This window comes from Periplaneta americana, chromosome 10, assembly GCF_040183065.1.
Source record: "Periplaneta americana isolate PAMFEO1 chromosome 10, P.americana_PAMFEO1_priV1, whole genome shotgun sequence".
Lineage (NCBI taxonomy): Eukaryota > Metazoa > Arthropoda > Insecta > Blattodea > Blattidae > Periplaneta > Periplaneta americana.
The window spans coordinates 8,972,068-8,989,722 of record NC_091126.1 but is presented as its reverse complement, the minus strand read 5'-3'; the positions used below and the strand labels follow the sequence as shown (position 1 = coordinate 8,989,722).

The 17,655-nt window shown below is 34.4% G+C and overlaps 2 protein-coding genes across 4 annotated transcripts in view; both read right to left on the bottom strand.

The window, feature by feature from the left end:
• Positions 1 to 3,920, bottom strand: part of Rab7 (RAS oncogene family member Rab7) — a 32,213-nt gene extending 28,293 nt beyond the window's left edge. Inside the window, exon 1 of one of the 3 annotated variants that reach the window (XM_069836830.1) lies at positions 3,564 to 3,920. The gene's annotated coding sequence lies outside the window, so the exon portion shown is untranslated. Of the gene's footprint in view, positions 1 to 3,030; positions 3,177 to 3,466; positions 3,488 to 3,563 lie in introns of those variants that run through there. The other 2 variants (XM_069836831.1, XM_069836832.1) reach the window with 2 other exon arrangements.
• Positions 3,921 to 11,883: 7,963 nt separating this feature from the next.
• Positions 11,884 to 17,655, bottom strand: part of Reg-5 (Rhythmically expressed gene 5) — a 52,519-nt gene continuing 46,747 nt past the window's right edge. The window contains exon 6 of the mRNA XM_069836829.1: positions 11,884 to 13,636. Within this exon, the coding sequence (XP_069692930.1) occupies positions 13,383 to 13,636 (254 nt within the window). The 3' untranslated portion in view covers positions 11,884 to 13,382. The remainder of the gene's footprint in view (positions 13,637 to 17,655) is intronic.

Here is a 17,655-nt window from a genome sequence, read left to right as displayed (position 1 = left end):
AGTTGACTGTACGACAAAGTGTTGGTTTAGTTCTTTGTTGGCTGCATGGTTTAAGGTTAGATTGCCTTAAAGCCTGTGTCATTTATACTGGAAGTGAAGTGGTTGTCGATGAAGACGTCAATGAGAATTGCATTTTATTTGATAAGTTGATAAATTATTATATTTTGTTTTGTGTTTTGGTGATTTTTGGGGGTAAAGTGCGGACGAAAACTGCCAGAAAAGTACTACCAACTATGAAGTTCGAATGCCACTAAACGCCAAACAAATCAAAGGCGAAAAATTAAATATATTTTAATTTTTTTTGAAGGGCTTGTTCTTCTTTAAAAATATGAACGTATATTTGATTTTTCATCTTTGATTTTGCGATGTTTGGTGACATTTGGACTTCATAGTTGGCAGAACGTTTTTTGTAGTTTTCGTCAGCCATGTTGGATTTTGCCCGTCTTCTAGGAAATTACCGAAGTTTTTTATCTGAAGAAAGCTGTCCTGTGGCACTGCTACAATTTTTGGAAAATGAAGACTCTTGAGTTTTGGGTGTGGTTTCTGCATGAGCAACTACCTTTCTTCTAAAGTGTGGTCCATGTTATTGAAAAAACAAACTACTACCAGTACATTTGTGGATGTCTACTCAATGTGCTGGCAACTATAGGTATCCTACAAGCAAAACTCAGCTCGGACTTCTCGCGGCACACATGCTATACCCCTCTTACTCCCCTGCAGTAGGCATGAGAGCATGCTGGAAACGGGAGCATACGTCATCTGCAAGAGACAGTCATGCCCGCTGGTTTCTGCACACACAGTCTTCCTTGTTGGATACCTATACTGACACAAATGCATAACAGAAAGTATGCAAATTTTGATACAACTGAAGTTGAAGATGTATGGTAGCTGTAAGTGTTCAGAAAAATAAAACGTTTCTTCTGTTCACACATTTGACAATGTAGCTTACAATTATTTGTTTCACTGGGTAAAAATTATAGATAAATAAATTCCATTCTCCAATGTTAACTGATTCGGCAGAGGTAGAGTCATGAATTGATTTTATTAAGAAATGTAGATTAGATACGCTATTCACCAAGTATTGCAAAGTCAGTAATTACAAATATGAAATATAAACTGTGTAAAGCTGTAGGAGAGATGGCTGCTAGTTCTTAAAGTTCTAAAAGATCAAAATATCTGCTGTTTAACCCTTGCTATTGTTATTGAATTCACATTTTGTTCACCTGGCTCAAATGTCGGAGGAATTGAGAGACTTGGAAAGAAAAAAAAAAGAGCAACATATCAGAAATAAGTTAAGTATTGCTAATGATCTAACATTAAAATATAATTTGAAAATTTCTCCATAGAAATGTATGTTAGTTTCGGATGATGTTTTCTTGGAGGGGGGGGGGGGAGAAACATTCCAGTGAAAATTGTATAGTAATGCATTCCTACATATAGATTTAGTGGAATGAAATAGAAGTTTTATCAGGCCTAAAATTTCTTCAAATTTTGGTGCTGAATTTAATATGCCTTAAGCTTTTCTGAAAATCACATTTAAGTATTCCACATACATATTTTGTTATCTGTAACTCATTACAAAGCGGGGAACTAGACTTATTAGTGTGTCCCAGTTTTATTCTTTTTTTTTGGAAAAATGTGATACCGGTAGGCTTATATTACAACTATCGGTCAATGTTACTTATGTCCCGCCCACTATAGAGACATAGACCAATTTTACACATATTTATTATAACTTGTTGCTTCTTTGACAGGTTAGGTTTGGTTAGTTTAGGTTTTTGTTATAGCCTACCTTGCATATACGATTATAGCGCAACATTGGCAGTGATAAAAGTGAAATATTCGTTCAGTGGGAGTTGGATACTCTACATTTACCAAACTATCACAAACTATTCTCATATTTACATTTGAATATAGATAATTTCCTAGAAAACATAATTCCTATACCAACATCAACTACACACAGAAACTAACCTAACCTAACCTTATTACCGAATTGTTTCATTCTAATAAGACCCTACAACCAGGTTAGACTAGGTTTGTTTTTGTGTATACTTAAATTTGTTTGGTATATTTAAGAATTACGCATTCTAAGAAATCTTACATCAAGAAACCATTTCATCAATAAATCACAAATAATTAATCATATTATTCCCGATTACTGGTTACCGCTATGAAGAATGTTCCAAAACACAATAAATAATCCTAAAAAACTTTATAAAGGCTATATTTTTTTTTGTTTTAGTAACATATGAGTTCATAAATGTGTCTCAATGTAACGTCAGTAAATATGGAATGACCCTAAACAATTTTACTAATTGTATAAACAACGCAATACATATCTCACTCAACTCCCTCATGTAGTCCTATGGATTGAAAATTCTCATGAAGTCTACGTACCTCCAGAAATTTTACAACTCATTAAAGAAAAACATCAATATCAACACACGGCTAGGCTTATTATTTCAGATTTCAGAAAATAAAATAATTTGAGTCTCCTACTGGATCTCAGTGTCGATGTTTAATTCAAACGTACAGTTCAGAAAGTGAATTTCAATAGATATACCCCCATTTTCAATTGAACAATGAATATATAACCATCCTCTCCCCATTCTTTTCTACGATTCTTGTCATACAAACTCAATCCAGAAACTCGGTGTGAAAAATGAGTAATCCAAACACTTTCGGAATAAACGCGGACATATTCTTTTTTCTTGCAGAATACAATTAAAAAAATGGCTAAACTAGCACCGAGGTAGTTCCCTTCGTGATCCGCTTATACACCGTACATATACGAATCTGTAACAGGTTAGGTTCGGTTAGTTCAGACTTCTATTATGCCTTGTAGATACGATCAACTGCATCTCCGCAAAAAAAATCTCTTATAAATTCAACGATTTTCACTTCCGAAATCATCGGAACTACCTCAGCGTTAGTTTCACCATTTCAAGCAAAACGTAATTTCAAATGAAAGTCACTACTGACCCGATAACATAAACTACAAAATTAAGACAAATCTACACTACTTACACGAAGATGAATCCTGTTTACGCCTATTGCTCAAATAAGTTTGTGTAGCATACGCATAAACTTTGTTCGCTATATCACTGAGACCAACACGATAAGCCTAACAAAATTTACTTTACCAATGTATTCAGTAAAATTAGAAGATTAGTAAACAAACATTAAGGGCACACTGAAACAACCAGATGACACTCACTCCTGAATTAGTCATCCTTATCACGTCATATGACAGCATAACAAAAGCTTGCGCTAAGCAATACGGCCCATAAATATAATTCTTCATTATTAGGTACACATAGTAAAAATATTATACTACCTTCGTCACAGTTTAAGACGTTCTCATACTGAAATATCGTCCTGTTTTTAAAGTAAGCACCAGAGATTTGTATATAACGATATTTTCTGGATTGTCATGCAAAGAAAATCAAAATTATTTCCTTACCAGAACAACTCAGAAATGTTTTTTTACAAAAATATACAACAAAGTCTTTTATATTTACTTCAGATAAAGAAGCAAATATAATCACGTACAAAATTACCTTTCTACGATGAAATATATCCTTTATTTCTATGCACTGACGACAAGAAAATGGCGTATGACACCAATCACGAGTCTCCGTACGTCATCGACTGAAATTTACCCGGAAGTAGTGAGTATTAAATCCCAAAGAACAGCTGATCGCAAACAACGGATAGGTTATACATGTACATAAACGAACAATTTTTTTTTAAATGAGTTGCCTAATTAACTCTGAAACTATGTTACATAGCATGTGTAACAATATGCACTTCTTTACAAGAAGAATTAATTTCCTAAATGCACAACTAAAAAATCTTCAAATATCTGTCATATAATTCCTTGTCACTGCGGTAGATAGCAGGTTTATCGAAGAGAGAAAATCACATATGGTCAAGACGCTTGATATAACTGCCAATAGATGGCAGTGAAAGTGATGAGTTCGAGTTTCGACCAAGGAGTATAATAATAATAATAATAATAATAATAATAATAATAATAATAATAATAATAATAATAATAATAATAATACTTTATTGCCAGTACACTTGCAGTACAAGCTTTTAGCATTGTCAATGTTGAAACTGAAAATGTATACTTACTTACTTACTTACAAATGGCTTTTAAGGAACCTGAAGGTTCATTGCCGCCCTCACATAAGCCCGCCATCGGTCCCTATCCTGTGCAAGATTAATCCAGTCTCTATCATCATATCCCACCTCCCTCAAATCCATTTTAATATTATCCTCCCATCTACGTCTCGGCCTCCCCAAAGATCTTTTTCCCTCCGGTCTCCCAACTAACACTCTATATGCATTTCTGGATTCGCCCATACGTGCTACATGCCCTGCCCATCGCAAACGTCTGGATTACTTAAAATGTATAGATTAAAATTATTACTGGGACCGGTGCCAGTGTTCACTGCCACCCTCACATAAGCCTGCCATCGGTCCCTATCCTGTGCAAGATTAATCCATTCTCTATCATCACAACCTCCCTCCCTTAAATTCATTTGAACATTATCCTCCCATCTACGTCTCGGCCTCCCCAAAGGTCTTGTTCCTCCGGCCTCCCAACTAACACTCTATATGCATTTCTGTATTCGCCCAAATGTGCTACATGCCCTGCCCATCTCAAACGTCTGGATTTAATGTTCCTAATTATGTCAGGTGAAGAATAGGCCTACAATGCGTGCAGTTCTGTGTTATGTAACTTTCTCCATTTTCCTGTAACTTCATCCCTCTTAGCCCATAATAATAATAATAATAAAAATAATAATAATAATAATAATAATAATAATAATAATAATAATAATAATAATAATAATAATAATAATAATCCTTTCTTGTATTAGGCCACAAGGCCTGTTAAACTGCACCTAAACAGTTGAGTTTTTCATGCATGTACACATGCAAGCTGGAAAAAAAATATTGAAAGAATCAAGTTTAAAACGTGCGTTCAATTAGGACGCATGAAGATTTTGTGTCTATATGGTGCGCTGTTTTGAACGCCATCTTTACTATGTATATAAGGTACTGGTATATTAGTTAATATTGAATATCAATCTTGCATGCAGTGCTTGAATGTGTAAAGTTGAACCGTGTAGATGCACCTTTAAGGTCTTGTATTGGCGGTAGATTGCAATACATTTAAAGACAAATTAATTATACAATTTAAAAATGGCATCATCAGCCAAAGAGATAGAACATTGGCTTTCCTTGCTGATAACCCGGGCTCTAATCTTGATGGACTAAGATGCTGTTTGGTGATAGGTTTTTGCAGAATACTCCTATTTCCCCTACTGTCATTCCATCATTGCTCCATTAATTATCATTATCATCAATCGAGTTGGTCTCCTATGATGCACCAATGACAATGCCTGCATGGTGGCTGAAATAATTACAAGCTTTGACGCATTGATAGATGGGGTTTCTTGGATGAATAATGCAAGTCAAATGCCCAAAATTAGTATAAAAACATTTAATAAAATTAATACCAGTATCAATACTACTAATATGAAATTATTTCAATATTACATGATTTAATAATAACATACTAAATTATAAAACTAATTTAATTGGTTAATAACTTAAAAGATAACAAATCTGCTAATATGTACAATTTATTTAGTATTTACTTTTTAATAGTAAGTCAACTACAGTATTTATCATAACTTATGAGAGAAAGAACACACTAACATGTATATGTTTTATTGATTACAATTTGCTACAAGTATTCTTTTGAAGAAATGGACCTACTTCTGCACCATAAGTGTTACCGGTATCTGTCACAATGAGATTCACATAAAGAACACACATTGGTCTGATGAGTTAGCAGTAGAAGGCAGTGGCAGTCGCATCCTGATACCTTCAAGCAGAAAGGTTTCCTTGCCAGTCAGGATGCCGTACATTTTGAGGTAGGCTACCAAGGACATGTTTCAAGAATCCTGCTTTCACTTTCTCAATAGTGGCTAGGTCTTTGAGGCTGAGTTTATCCCATATTAATTTTAGACCATGACTGATTTTACAGTAGAAGAGTAACATCGCAGTGTCCAAAGAGTGCACAGTAATTAGTAATACTCTTAATTTCCAAGATCGACTGCAGCTGTATCGTGGATATCAATGTGGTATTGCATTAGCTGTATAGCATTGGCTGCAGGGTGATCCCTAGTTAATCGAAGGAGTTGAAAATTTCAAGTGGTTGGTTTCTCTATATCAGATGTGCTCACGTTGGGCGTTTTGCACTTTGGGTGTCTGGGCACTTGGTGGGCAGGCGCTGGAAACCTGTTGCAAATGTAAACAGATAGTGTCACCCATTCAGTGTAATGTAACCGGCAGTTTACTTATTCAGTTACCAGTATTTTTTCTTTCTTTATTTATTTATCCATTTATTTATTTCTTTCTTCCTTTATTTCTTTCTTTATTCCTTCCTTTATTTCTTTCTTTCTTCCTTTCTTTCTTTCTTTTGTTTCTTTCAATTTTAAGTCTTTACTTTTATTTATTTTTTTATTTTTTTTATTTCCTTACTTTTTCTTTTCTTTCTTTATTTATGTCTTTATTTCTTTCGTTCATTCTTTATGTATTTATTATTTAATCTGGTAGAGATAAGGTCATTAGGCCTTCTTTTCTCATCTTTCAGGGGATTACAAAAACATCAAGAATGCAATTGAAATTAAAATTACAATATTAAATTTACAGTAACAATAAAATTAAAGTACTAAAACATTACCCAACAATTTATTTATTTTCAGTCTCTGATGAATGTCTATTGGGGGCACATTTTCTGCTGTTAAAAACTCGATCACAGCACACTGCTTCAGATGGACTGAATTACTGCTGGTATACACCGCCATGTTTCAGCCTATAACTCAGAGTTCTCTACTGGCAGAGATACGAAACTTGCGTCAATGAAAGCAGAAAGTTCACTGAATACAGTGTACTATCACTAATATTTTTAACTATATACACAGCGACAAAAAAAAAAAGACATAGGAGGCATTACTTTTCAGCACACCCTCGTATAACTTGCTTTACAGAGATCTTGCAGTTCAGCTTTAGGCATAAAACGAGTTTTGTGTTTATGAAATTAGCTGTACTGGTACACATTTTTTTCGAGGAAGTCACAAAAGGTTACCAGTACTTTCTGAAATTAAGTCATCTCTGAATGGAACGAAACTTACCATAAATTATTTCAACCTGACCAAGATATTATGGAGGTATTTGTTCAGGGGCATAGCATCCATGGATGTGGTGGAAGCATTGCTTCCCCTTTTACTTTTAGAGGAAAGTTTTTTTTTATTTGTACACAGATAAAGTAATTATTATTCGTTTGTAGTCTACCTATATTTTATTATCTCGTGTTTATACCACATTTTGACTTGGGATGATTTTTAACACGCAGGTGATGTGAGCGCTAGCTTCCAAATATACCTGCTTGTCACAATGGGTTGCTGGGGAAAGGCAGTCAGAGAGATACAGAAGCATTTCTTTCTCTTTCTAAAGGTATATGGCCAGCAGTTTGCTTCCAGGTGTTTTTGACGTTTCTTTGCTGTACTGATAAAAGCACGTGCTATTGTTCGCAGTTAATACTTATTGTGTAGCATTTCAAAATCGATAATTTTGGACTTATCACGTTCTTCCCCTGTGATCTTCAAATGTATAAAGAGTACACTATTTGGTTTTCTATCAAATCTAATTACAACAGTGGCACATTTAAGTCATTTCTGCAAAGTTGCAATAACATTATGGCTGAAGCAATCAAATGACATAATTTTGCTCACATGGAATAGTAGCCTACTTAGAACTGTAAATAATCATTGTTTTTAACATTCACTATACAGATGTTAGCAAAAATCTCCGATAGAGAAAATGGGGAGATGATGGATATCCAAAAAGGAAGTATAGTAAATAAATACATGAGAATACTGTAATTAGAAGGATGCTATGGATAGAAAACGGTCCTCTCTGACAGTGCTTATTCACCTAAAAAACACGGAATTTCCTTTATAGACTATGTAACTTATGTGAGGTTTTTTCTCAGTAGCCTTCTTCCATACAGATTCATTTCTGAAAGTTACTGTTGAGTTGGTATAGGTTGTCAATCACGAGATAGGAAGTAATGGCTAATACATAACAGACTTAATCTAAACATAGACAAAACAGTTTTTATTAATTTTAATCGAAATAAAACGCATAAAAACTTGCAAATATATATTGACAATCAGAATATAAAAGAAGTTGAGTGCACAAAATTCTTGGGAGTCCTGGAATTTGTCCTGGACTCAACATGTAAGCTTTCTCTCTGGAAAACTGTGCAAATTATGTTATGCTTTTAGAATTCTTACAAAAAGCATCTCTCTTCCAACTTCGAAAGTAGTCTACTATGCCCATGTACATTCCATTCTTTCATATGGTGTAATGCTTTGGGGCATGTCCTCTGAAGCTATAAAAATATTTAAACTTCAAAAGAAAATAATAAAAATAATAAAACAAGTTCCTATATGCACTCCAAGCAAAGAAATTTTTCAAGAATTAAATATTTTACCACTCCCCTGCATCTACATCCTAGAAACTGTTTGCTTTATACATAAGAATCTTAACTATTTTAAAAGGAACTTTGAAACTCACAACCATAACACAAGAACTGCCAACAATTTGCATATAAACTGTCATACTATTACCACAGTCTAGTATATACAGTCACAAAGGTCAATACATAGTAAATATGCAAACATTAGATAGTTGCTCACCACTAGGATCGCTAATATCGCCTCATTACAGGCAATGCAAAATAGTACAGTCACAGTCTATTGTTTCTAGCACCCTCAAAACTCAAGCTTCGTGACTGTATATAGTAGACTGTGCTATTACCAAAAGTCTCAACAGTACTTCTCATACAGGTATCTTATTATAACAAGATACCTGGGGATATTAAACATTTAAATTATGAAGGTTTCAAAACCAGGGTAAAAACTATTCTGCTCCAGTCCATGCCGTTCAAAATCACTGATTTCTTGCATTAAAGCTATAAAGCAAAATACCTACCTTCATTACTGCTGCATATCATTTTTTTCTCCAAACAATATTAATAATAACGTAAGACTATCTTGTTTTTACCTAATCTCTGTTAATTAATTTATTTAATGTCTTGTAAACGGAAAATGTATTATATATCTTGTTATTTATTGTGTCTTTTGGTAATTTTACTATTCTTTGAAAACTTAATAGTGTTAAAATTAAATTCATACTAGAAATCAATTAAATTCATACTAGAAATCTTATTTGTGTGTGTATGTGTGTGTATTTTTTTCGTTTGTATTTTGTGTTTGTATCTAATGACGAACCTATAATCTGTAATAGATTGTACAGGGAATGAATAAATACAATGCAATACAATGGGAAATCGTTATCAGGGCTGAAAGCTCCTGCCTAAAATAGTGGGTGGTGACCATCTTCTGTTGAAGCCATTTGAGCAAAATTCAAATGTATGTAGCATAGAGGAAGTGATGGTAAAGTAATAATAGAGAATTATCTTACCAAATACATTAGACGCAGTAGCGGCCGGTGATCAAAATCCTTGGTGAGGCCAGATGCAACTAGTTTAAGTGCCTCCGATAGGAAATGTTTGTTTACGATATTAATTATTGTTATTATATTATTAATATCATTATTACTGTATTATTATTATTGTTATTATTATTACTATTATTAGTCTATTCTTATTACTATCAATGAAAAATAATAATTTCACTCACCAAGTAAGCTGTGATGCTCTGAGTTTCAGTGATTGTTTCAGTGTGATGAAGCATCCCATATTATGTGTTGAAATTCCCCTTTCTTTCTTTTCTTTTTATTTTTTTTCCTTTGACAGCAACAAACAAGGCCAAGAGAAGTTTATTTTGTATCACATTACCACATAACCATTTATGTTGCCCATACCAGGATGCAATAGAAACTCGCGTTTTAAGATTATGTGTCAGAAAAATTATCAGCGATGTCGTAGGTATCTCGGTAGTCTCTCTCTTTATTTAAAACTTCCTTTCTTTTAGTATTATTTCTTCTCGAAAAAGGACACTCTAACAATGAATTAACTGCACCAACATTATTTCTCTCATTTGTTTCTGTTTATATTGTCCCGAAATACATAACAACATTGGCCCAGATTCACTACTGTACTACGAAGTACAATAGTACAACACCCTCGCTTATGTCATAAACTGAGACATAAGGGGAGAGAATCGAGTGGGTTTCTGCCTGCCAAAGAGCTGGAATTTTGTTATTTATGGCCTATTTAGGAAGACAAGTCACCACAGCTATTCCCACCCCACTCTACCCTTGAGGCCGGCCCATGGATGGGACGAGTGAAACCTGACCAGGCCAGCCGAATTGTGCCTCAGCTACAACGTTTTTAAGAGTAAACTCAAAGCCCGCGAAAGGACATGAAATGCATTAAGCCAGACCCGGCACGAACGATTCTGGCCTCAGGAACAAATTTTACTGCTAAACAGGTCTATATACATCACAAGCCTGACCCAGCACGAGCGATCCCGGCCTCAGGAACAAATTTTACTGCAAAACAGGTCTACATACATCAAAGTTTTCAAATACTTCTACAGCGATATATGCTTCATTCAAATAACTAATACATTATTAAAAAAAAACAAAATTCGATTTCAGTTAAGCCAAGTGACTGAGGCCCGGCCTCACTTGCCTCAGTCAATCAGCCGCCACTGGTTAGACGAGGGGAAATTAAGGAAGCAAATGATCAGGAATACAGTGACCTGGTTCATCAGTTTGGAGTTAGTCATGAAGTATAGATTTTTAATTTGATGGCCACCTGCAGGGCTTTTGCGTCTAGTGGTCATAAAGAAACCATACTCTGAGGTGGTTTTATTTATTGCTTAACATTTTAGTGGAATATGGATATGGGTTTATTTAATAATACATTATTGAACACACAAGTGCAATTTGTATAAGAAAGTACTTATTATTTATATAACAAGAAACAACTCTTATTACAACATGGTAATATGATCAAACATGAGAAGCGTAAATATTACTTAGCATTAAACACTGAAATGTATACTAATTAATAATAATAAAATAATAATACTTTAACAAATAATATTTACATAAATTATATTATATACACAATTAAACATTTGTTACATTCATTCAGGAAAGCAAGAAACGTGAAAACCAAAATTTAAAATGTATTTATTGAAATCATCTAGATCCATTGCTAAATCTTTATTTTCAATAACAGAGCTATTCTTTTCCTAAGTAAATTACCATAAGCACAATTGATCAGCTGTACAGACTACTATGATAGAAATTACTATAACAAAGGGAATTTAGGAGTATTTTTTCCTACCATAATCAGTTTTAGATGCGAAAATGTTGTATTTGCAGAGATGAAATAATCTTGCTAATTCTACTATGCCTACACAATTAACTTTCGAACGTTAAATATTTCTTGTCATGAACATAAAAATGTTTACATCCTAATTTCGCCTCAAATGTTAAGTATTGAATGAAAGAACCAAAACAACTTTCCTTCACAGAATACTGGCAAGTACATAAAAAAGAAGCAATGTTTATAATTCAACAAAGGGCTAAGTCGTGAAAATAAAAGGAAAATGGTGCTAGACATTTCCGTTGCAGTAAGTTCCGATTTACATTGTTTTTACATATTGACAGTTTAAAATTCAAAACATAGACAACTGTACTAAATCCATTATGCAAATTAATTCTTTAAAAGAATGTATATGGAACTGAGCTCTAAACCACGTAATAATATCATTTTCAACTCCCATAAATACCCTTATATTAACAGTTAAATTCATTTTGATAACTATTTGAAAATTGTTATACAATTTAGAAAAAGATGTGAACAATTCTATCAGTAAGTTACTAAATGCCTCCATGAAATCTAAAAAACAGTACCTAATAGTCAATGAAAGAAGAGCTCCAAAATTAATTATCACTGTTGGAGTGTTGAATGAAAAATTTCCGTGAAGTGATATCTACAGAATATTTTCACTCTGAAGATGAGCAAAAATGGTTTGAGATATTTTAGTTTTGGTATTATGTCACAAAATAGAACATCCAAATTTTGTAAGCTACAATCGGTTTCATATTCATGAAGGGCGAGAGAAAAGGAACCTGTCTTGTCAGATTCGTTACCAAGAAGTGTTCTCCAACACTGGAGGGATACAACAAGTAGATTCCCGCTTTCTTGCTTTGCCTGATGATGGAGACAGTACATTGCTCCAAAACATTGGCTGCTTCTGTATCTGTGACGAAATGCTAAACCCTAAATTCTCGCACCATGTTGCGCACCGTGAAGGTTTTAGATCATAAATATTCAGGAAACATTCTGAAGTGTCATTTTAAATGTAAGACACTTTTTACTATATGACTACACCCTTATCCTACGATATGTAATACTTTTGTACCTAGTGTAAGTTTGCTTTCTGGAATTACTAAAATAAAAATGGCAGCAAGAAAATTAATTTATAGAAATAAGGAAACTTAGTATTGAGATTGTGAAAATAAAGAGTAATTTGGTCTTTAGAGAACTATTACAAAATAAGAATACAATACTTCCTCGGCAGGACAGTAGTACTAGCGAAAATGTAACAAAAATATCTCGTTAATCAATGAAAATGAAGTGTCCAAAATGTATTCCCTCCACAGTTTTAAAGACTTTTACTAGAAAGTAAACAATCTTACAATTCTGACAAACTTGACTTTAAATATTTATTTTACGATTAATTAATAAAATAATTAATACCAGTGTGGAGAGCAGTAGTGAGACTGAAGCATACCTCCACACATTTATTGAGTTTTTCAGGAAATTAAACAGTCTTACAATTTTAATATTATTTATTTTATGTGTGATAAATAAAATCATTATCCCCAAAGTGGAGGACAGTAGAAACACTTTACTGCAATAGGAATAGTGAAAAATGTTTCATCATGCTGCAATCCAAATGAATTCCATCGACTGAATTATATATGCAAACAACATGACACAATACTACTTCCAATGTTGTCATGGCCGGGGTAATGTTACAGACTTGTGATGTGTTTCTGAATCATTGTGACATCAGTGTGCTGGGTTGCCTTGTCAATACAGGCTACTTCAGCTAAGGAGCTACTCTTACTCCAGTGCAAGGCACTCAGTCAATTATATCAAATAATCAAGTATTAAAGTTATTTTCTTGAAAACCCGCTCCCATTTGTGGGGCCAGCCGAGACATTGTCGCAATAAATACTTTACTTCCAGAGACTTGCTACATCACCTTCAAGAAGGTCTATATGTCACACTGGAAGATGCTTTATAAGGACGGTATCCTGAACTGGCTGGGGGGCTGCACATACACTGCCTGAGGCTGAGACGGAGACGGAGACTTCAACTGCTGTGTCTCGGTGTTGGGTGTCGAAGCCTGCTGGTACCGTCCACTGTATGTTGTCGCAGGCTGCGAATCTTGCTTCCTGTTCATCAGTTCTTCAATCGATGGCACTGGCTTAGCCCTCATGAGCTTGAACTCCTCTGCGTCTTCGTCCTTGGGAAGTGGCTTCTCAGAATCACCTGAAATTAAACGAGGGTCTTAGCTTCATATGATTCAGTAGGCCTATAGATAAGACTGATTAATTCGATGCTAGACACCGGCATATTTAATGTAAAGTCCCTCTCCTCTCGTGCAATGTTCAGTACTGGAAATAGAAATTTAATTATTTGGTTTTAAAATAATATAAACACAATCTAGGCATTAACTGTTTTCAGTTTATCACACTATATATAACAAAATTACAAAACCAGAACAAAAGTATATTATTTATAACACAAAACAAAATGACAGCCTATTCATAACACTCCTATCTTTCCCGTGAATAAATTTTCATGAGATGTTCTTATTCTCATTCAAGAAACCAAGGAAATTGTATCTAAAATTAACTCTGGCAATTAGCAATGTCTTCAATGTGTGAACCTTCAATCGTGTTTTGTCTGATGTCCATATTTTGTTCATTCTGACAAAAACACTTTCTATAGGAGCATTGATTGCCAAATTATACAATTATTTTTAGGAATGAATGACAATTGAAGGAGTTAGTGGAAAAAAGGTGTTATCCCGACATAAGGGATAGCTCCCTTTTTGCACTAATCCCTACAATTGTTGAAAGGAGAAATACTGGAACATTAATACAACTCATGTCTTATGAACTTCTTTGTCTTCTCTGTTCGATTGAGTTACTTTGCACTAGCAAATTACTTCATATAACAAACTCGTTGAACATAGTTTTAACATCAATTTTGGAATTGCCAGAAACGTTTGTATAAGTTTGTTACCCATCCAGCTTTCAGTACTTATTGTCCAGGAATTTGAAACACTATTCCGGATCCTGGGCAAATATGCTTCTATCCCGCCTATGCCAATTTTGTGAGAAGCAAAGAAAAATATTCTGAATATAAACTTCCATGGAAACAAAAATGTGAGTGAGCATGTAAAGAAGTTATCTTAGTGTTCATATTTTTTATGTTAAATCTACAGCCTTCATTCATCAACAGTTTTCTGCCCAAAGGCAGATTCTTGTCCGCGAACCCAGCATTCTCCAATTTTCCCTCTTTTCCGCCTTTCTCTTTCTGTCTGCATGAGATTTGTATTATCTTACTGTTGTTTCTCACCCGATATCTTCTTCTGCCTCGAACGTTTTTTACCTATTCATCAATCATTTTAGTGCAGCTTTCAGTATAGACAGTTTCTTCTTCGCCAATGACCCAGTCAATTTATTTTTCTCTTCCCGATCAGTTTGAGCATTATTCTTTCCTCGCCCACTCTTTTTAGCACAGCTTCATTTCTTATTGTGTCTATTTCACATACTCCATATTTCAAATAGTTCCAGTCGTTTCTCTTCACATCGTTGTAATGCCCATATTTCTGGCCCATACAATGCCACACTCCACACACAGCACTTCACTGGCCTCTTTCTTTGTTATTTTTCCAGAAGTCCGCAGAAGATGCTCCTTTCTCTATTAAAAGCTTTCTTGGCCATTGCTATCCTCCTTTTGGTTTCCTGGCAGCAGTTCATGTTACTACTTATAGTACACACCAAATATTTGAAGCTGTCCACTTGTTCCACTCCCTCATTTCGAATTCACACGTTTAGCTTCTTAATTTTTCTTCTGATAACAATGGTCTTTCGTCTTATTTGCATTTATTTTCATCCCACACTGCTCACAGCTGTAATTTTGCTCCAGTAACATATCCTTTAGTATTGTCTCTCTTCTGCTAATACCACATCATCAGCAAATCTTATGCACTTTATTCTTTTTCTTCTTCTTACTATCACCCTTCCCATGTTCTGAAAATAGTTCTTCACTAAATCCTCCACTTATGTGTTAAAAAGCGTAGGTGATAAAGGGCATTCACTAGGCTCAATTTATTAATACTGACACCATATTTTAAAATTACTTCCATGTTTAAATGGAAAATATTAAATTTTATATTGACTGTTTCCACTTGTGATATGATATAAAGTAGACTGAATTTTAAAAAGTCGATTTGTCCCTCAGTCCTTGTGAATGAGCCTTGTGTCCAGCCCAACAGTCCTTGAAAGGTGGCAACCCGAGTTTGTAATGATATCTATACACATTTCAATATTATTCCATTTTAGACCATTGTCCAGCAAGGTTCCTTTTTGCATTTTCCAATAAAATGGGACAAGTAGGTGTCCCAGCAAGAATTGTCGGGACGGAAGGTCTGAAAATGGAACTGTCCCATTTAAAATGTGACGTCTAGTCACATTGGCATAACTCAGGCTGTGGACGTGTTTGCTTACTGTGCTTAGACGTGATTTCAATAGGTGCTTGGGTTCATTTGTTGGAGTTTTCCAGGTTTTCCAAACTGTAAAGCGAATGTCAAGTAATCATATGGCTAATCCTCTGTTTCATCTCGGTATCAAAAAATCCGTCAATGCTAAATAACTCAGTACCAGTAGTTGATACATCATCATCATCATCATCTGTGGTCATACAGCCCTTTTAGTTTAGCCTTGACCTCCTTAAGAATTGCCGCCCAATCTTCCCTCTCTAGGGCTCTCCGTCTCCATCTCTTAATTCCTGCTTTAACTAGATCATCCTGAACATCATCCAACCATCGTAGTTTTGGTCTTCCTGCTCTTCTTTTACCACTTAGCGTGGCATCTAGTAATCTTTTAGGAATATTATTATTGTCCATTCTGATAATGTGGCCCAGCCACTCCAGCCGTCTAATTTTTATATCAGTGACAATACTTGAATCTTTATATAGTTTTTGTAGTTCAGAATTGGTCCTAATTCTCCACTCTCCCTTATCATAAATAGGGCCATAGATTTTTCTTAAAATTTTCCTTTCCCACGTATTTAAGATGGTTATTGCTCGTTCAGGTAGAGTCCAGGTTTCGCTTCCAAAAGTCACTGTAGGTTTAATAATTGTTTTATAAATCCTCACCTTCATTTTTTTTGGAGATATATCTGGTTCTTATAATTTTATCTAATGCTCTGAGGCTTCGATTGCCAATGGCTATTTTATCCTTGATCTCAGTTAATATGTTGTTATCCTCGGTGACTATCGAGCCGAGATATCGGAACCTTGACACTTTCTCAAAAGTAACCTCATTTAAGACAACAGTTTTTACAGTATTGTCTCTCGTGGTTATGTTATTCATATACTTTGTCTTTGTTCTGTTAATATTTAAATTTGAAGCATTTGTCTCATTATGTATCTGTTTGAGGACATCATCTAAGAATGACACATTCCGTGCAAATACAGAGTAGTTGATGCAAGACTTGTTAAATAACCAATTAAAAAAATTGATGCTATATAATTCGAACTAACCATTATTATCCTTCATAGGCCTACATGCTAGAGGTATTTAATTTGAAGTTTCAATGGGAACATCTGGTAATTCGAAATGGAATTCTAATAGCTAGTGAATATATATGGACAGTCAATAGCATTTCATATCAGTCCAGAATTTAACTCTACTGATGCACAGGTAAAAGAGGAACTAGCCATTATGGTGCTACCTATTGTTAAGAGATTTGTAGGTTATGTACATGAAATCCTTACAAAATCTTTGTAATAATTTCACTTATTCCATAATTCAATGATGGCAGATACATGGAGGAAAATAACGGGATTGCTCAACACTGTAGCTTCCAGAGATACCTGAAGTGCACCTGCTATACCCCTTCCACCATCAAGCCTTGACATCACATGGCATAGTATAAAAACAAACAAAAGCAAAAATTACGTCCTCCTTCAAATGTGTAAAGTGTATATTGGATAACATAGTTTAATATTATATGTATAATAAAATCCTTTTATTTTTTTACCGATGCCTTAATTTATGTAAAGAAAAAGGTTTTCATGAAGGGGTGAGAATGATAGTTCCAAGAAACAGACAAAATTTTACAGGAGAGCGTATTGAAAGTTTAGAGTTCAATGGTATTAGGTGTGATTCACAATTTCTCCAGCGTATACTTACGTCATTTGTTGAGTAATTTTTATAATATTTTACTAGTAGATGTCCCATATGTATAAGAAATGAATTCGTACAAAAAACTGT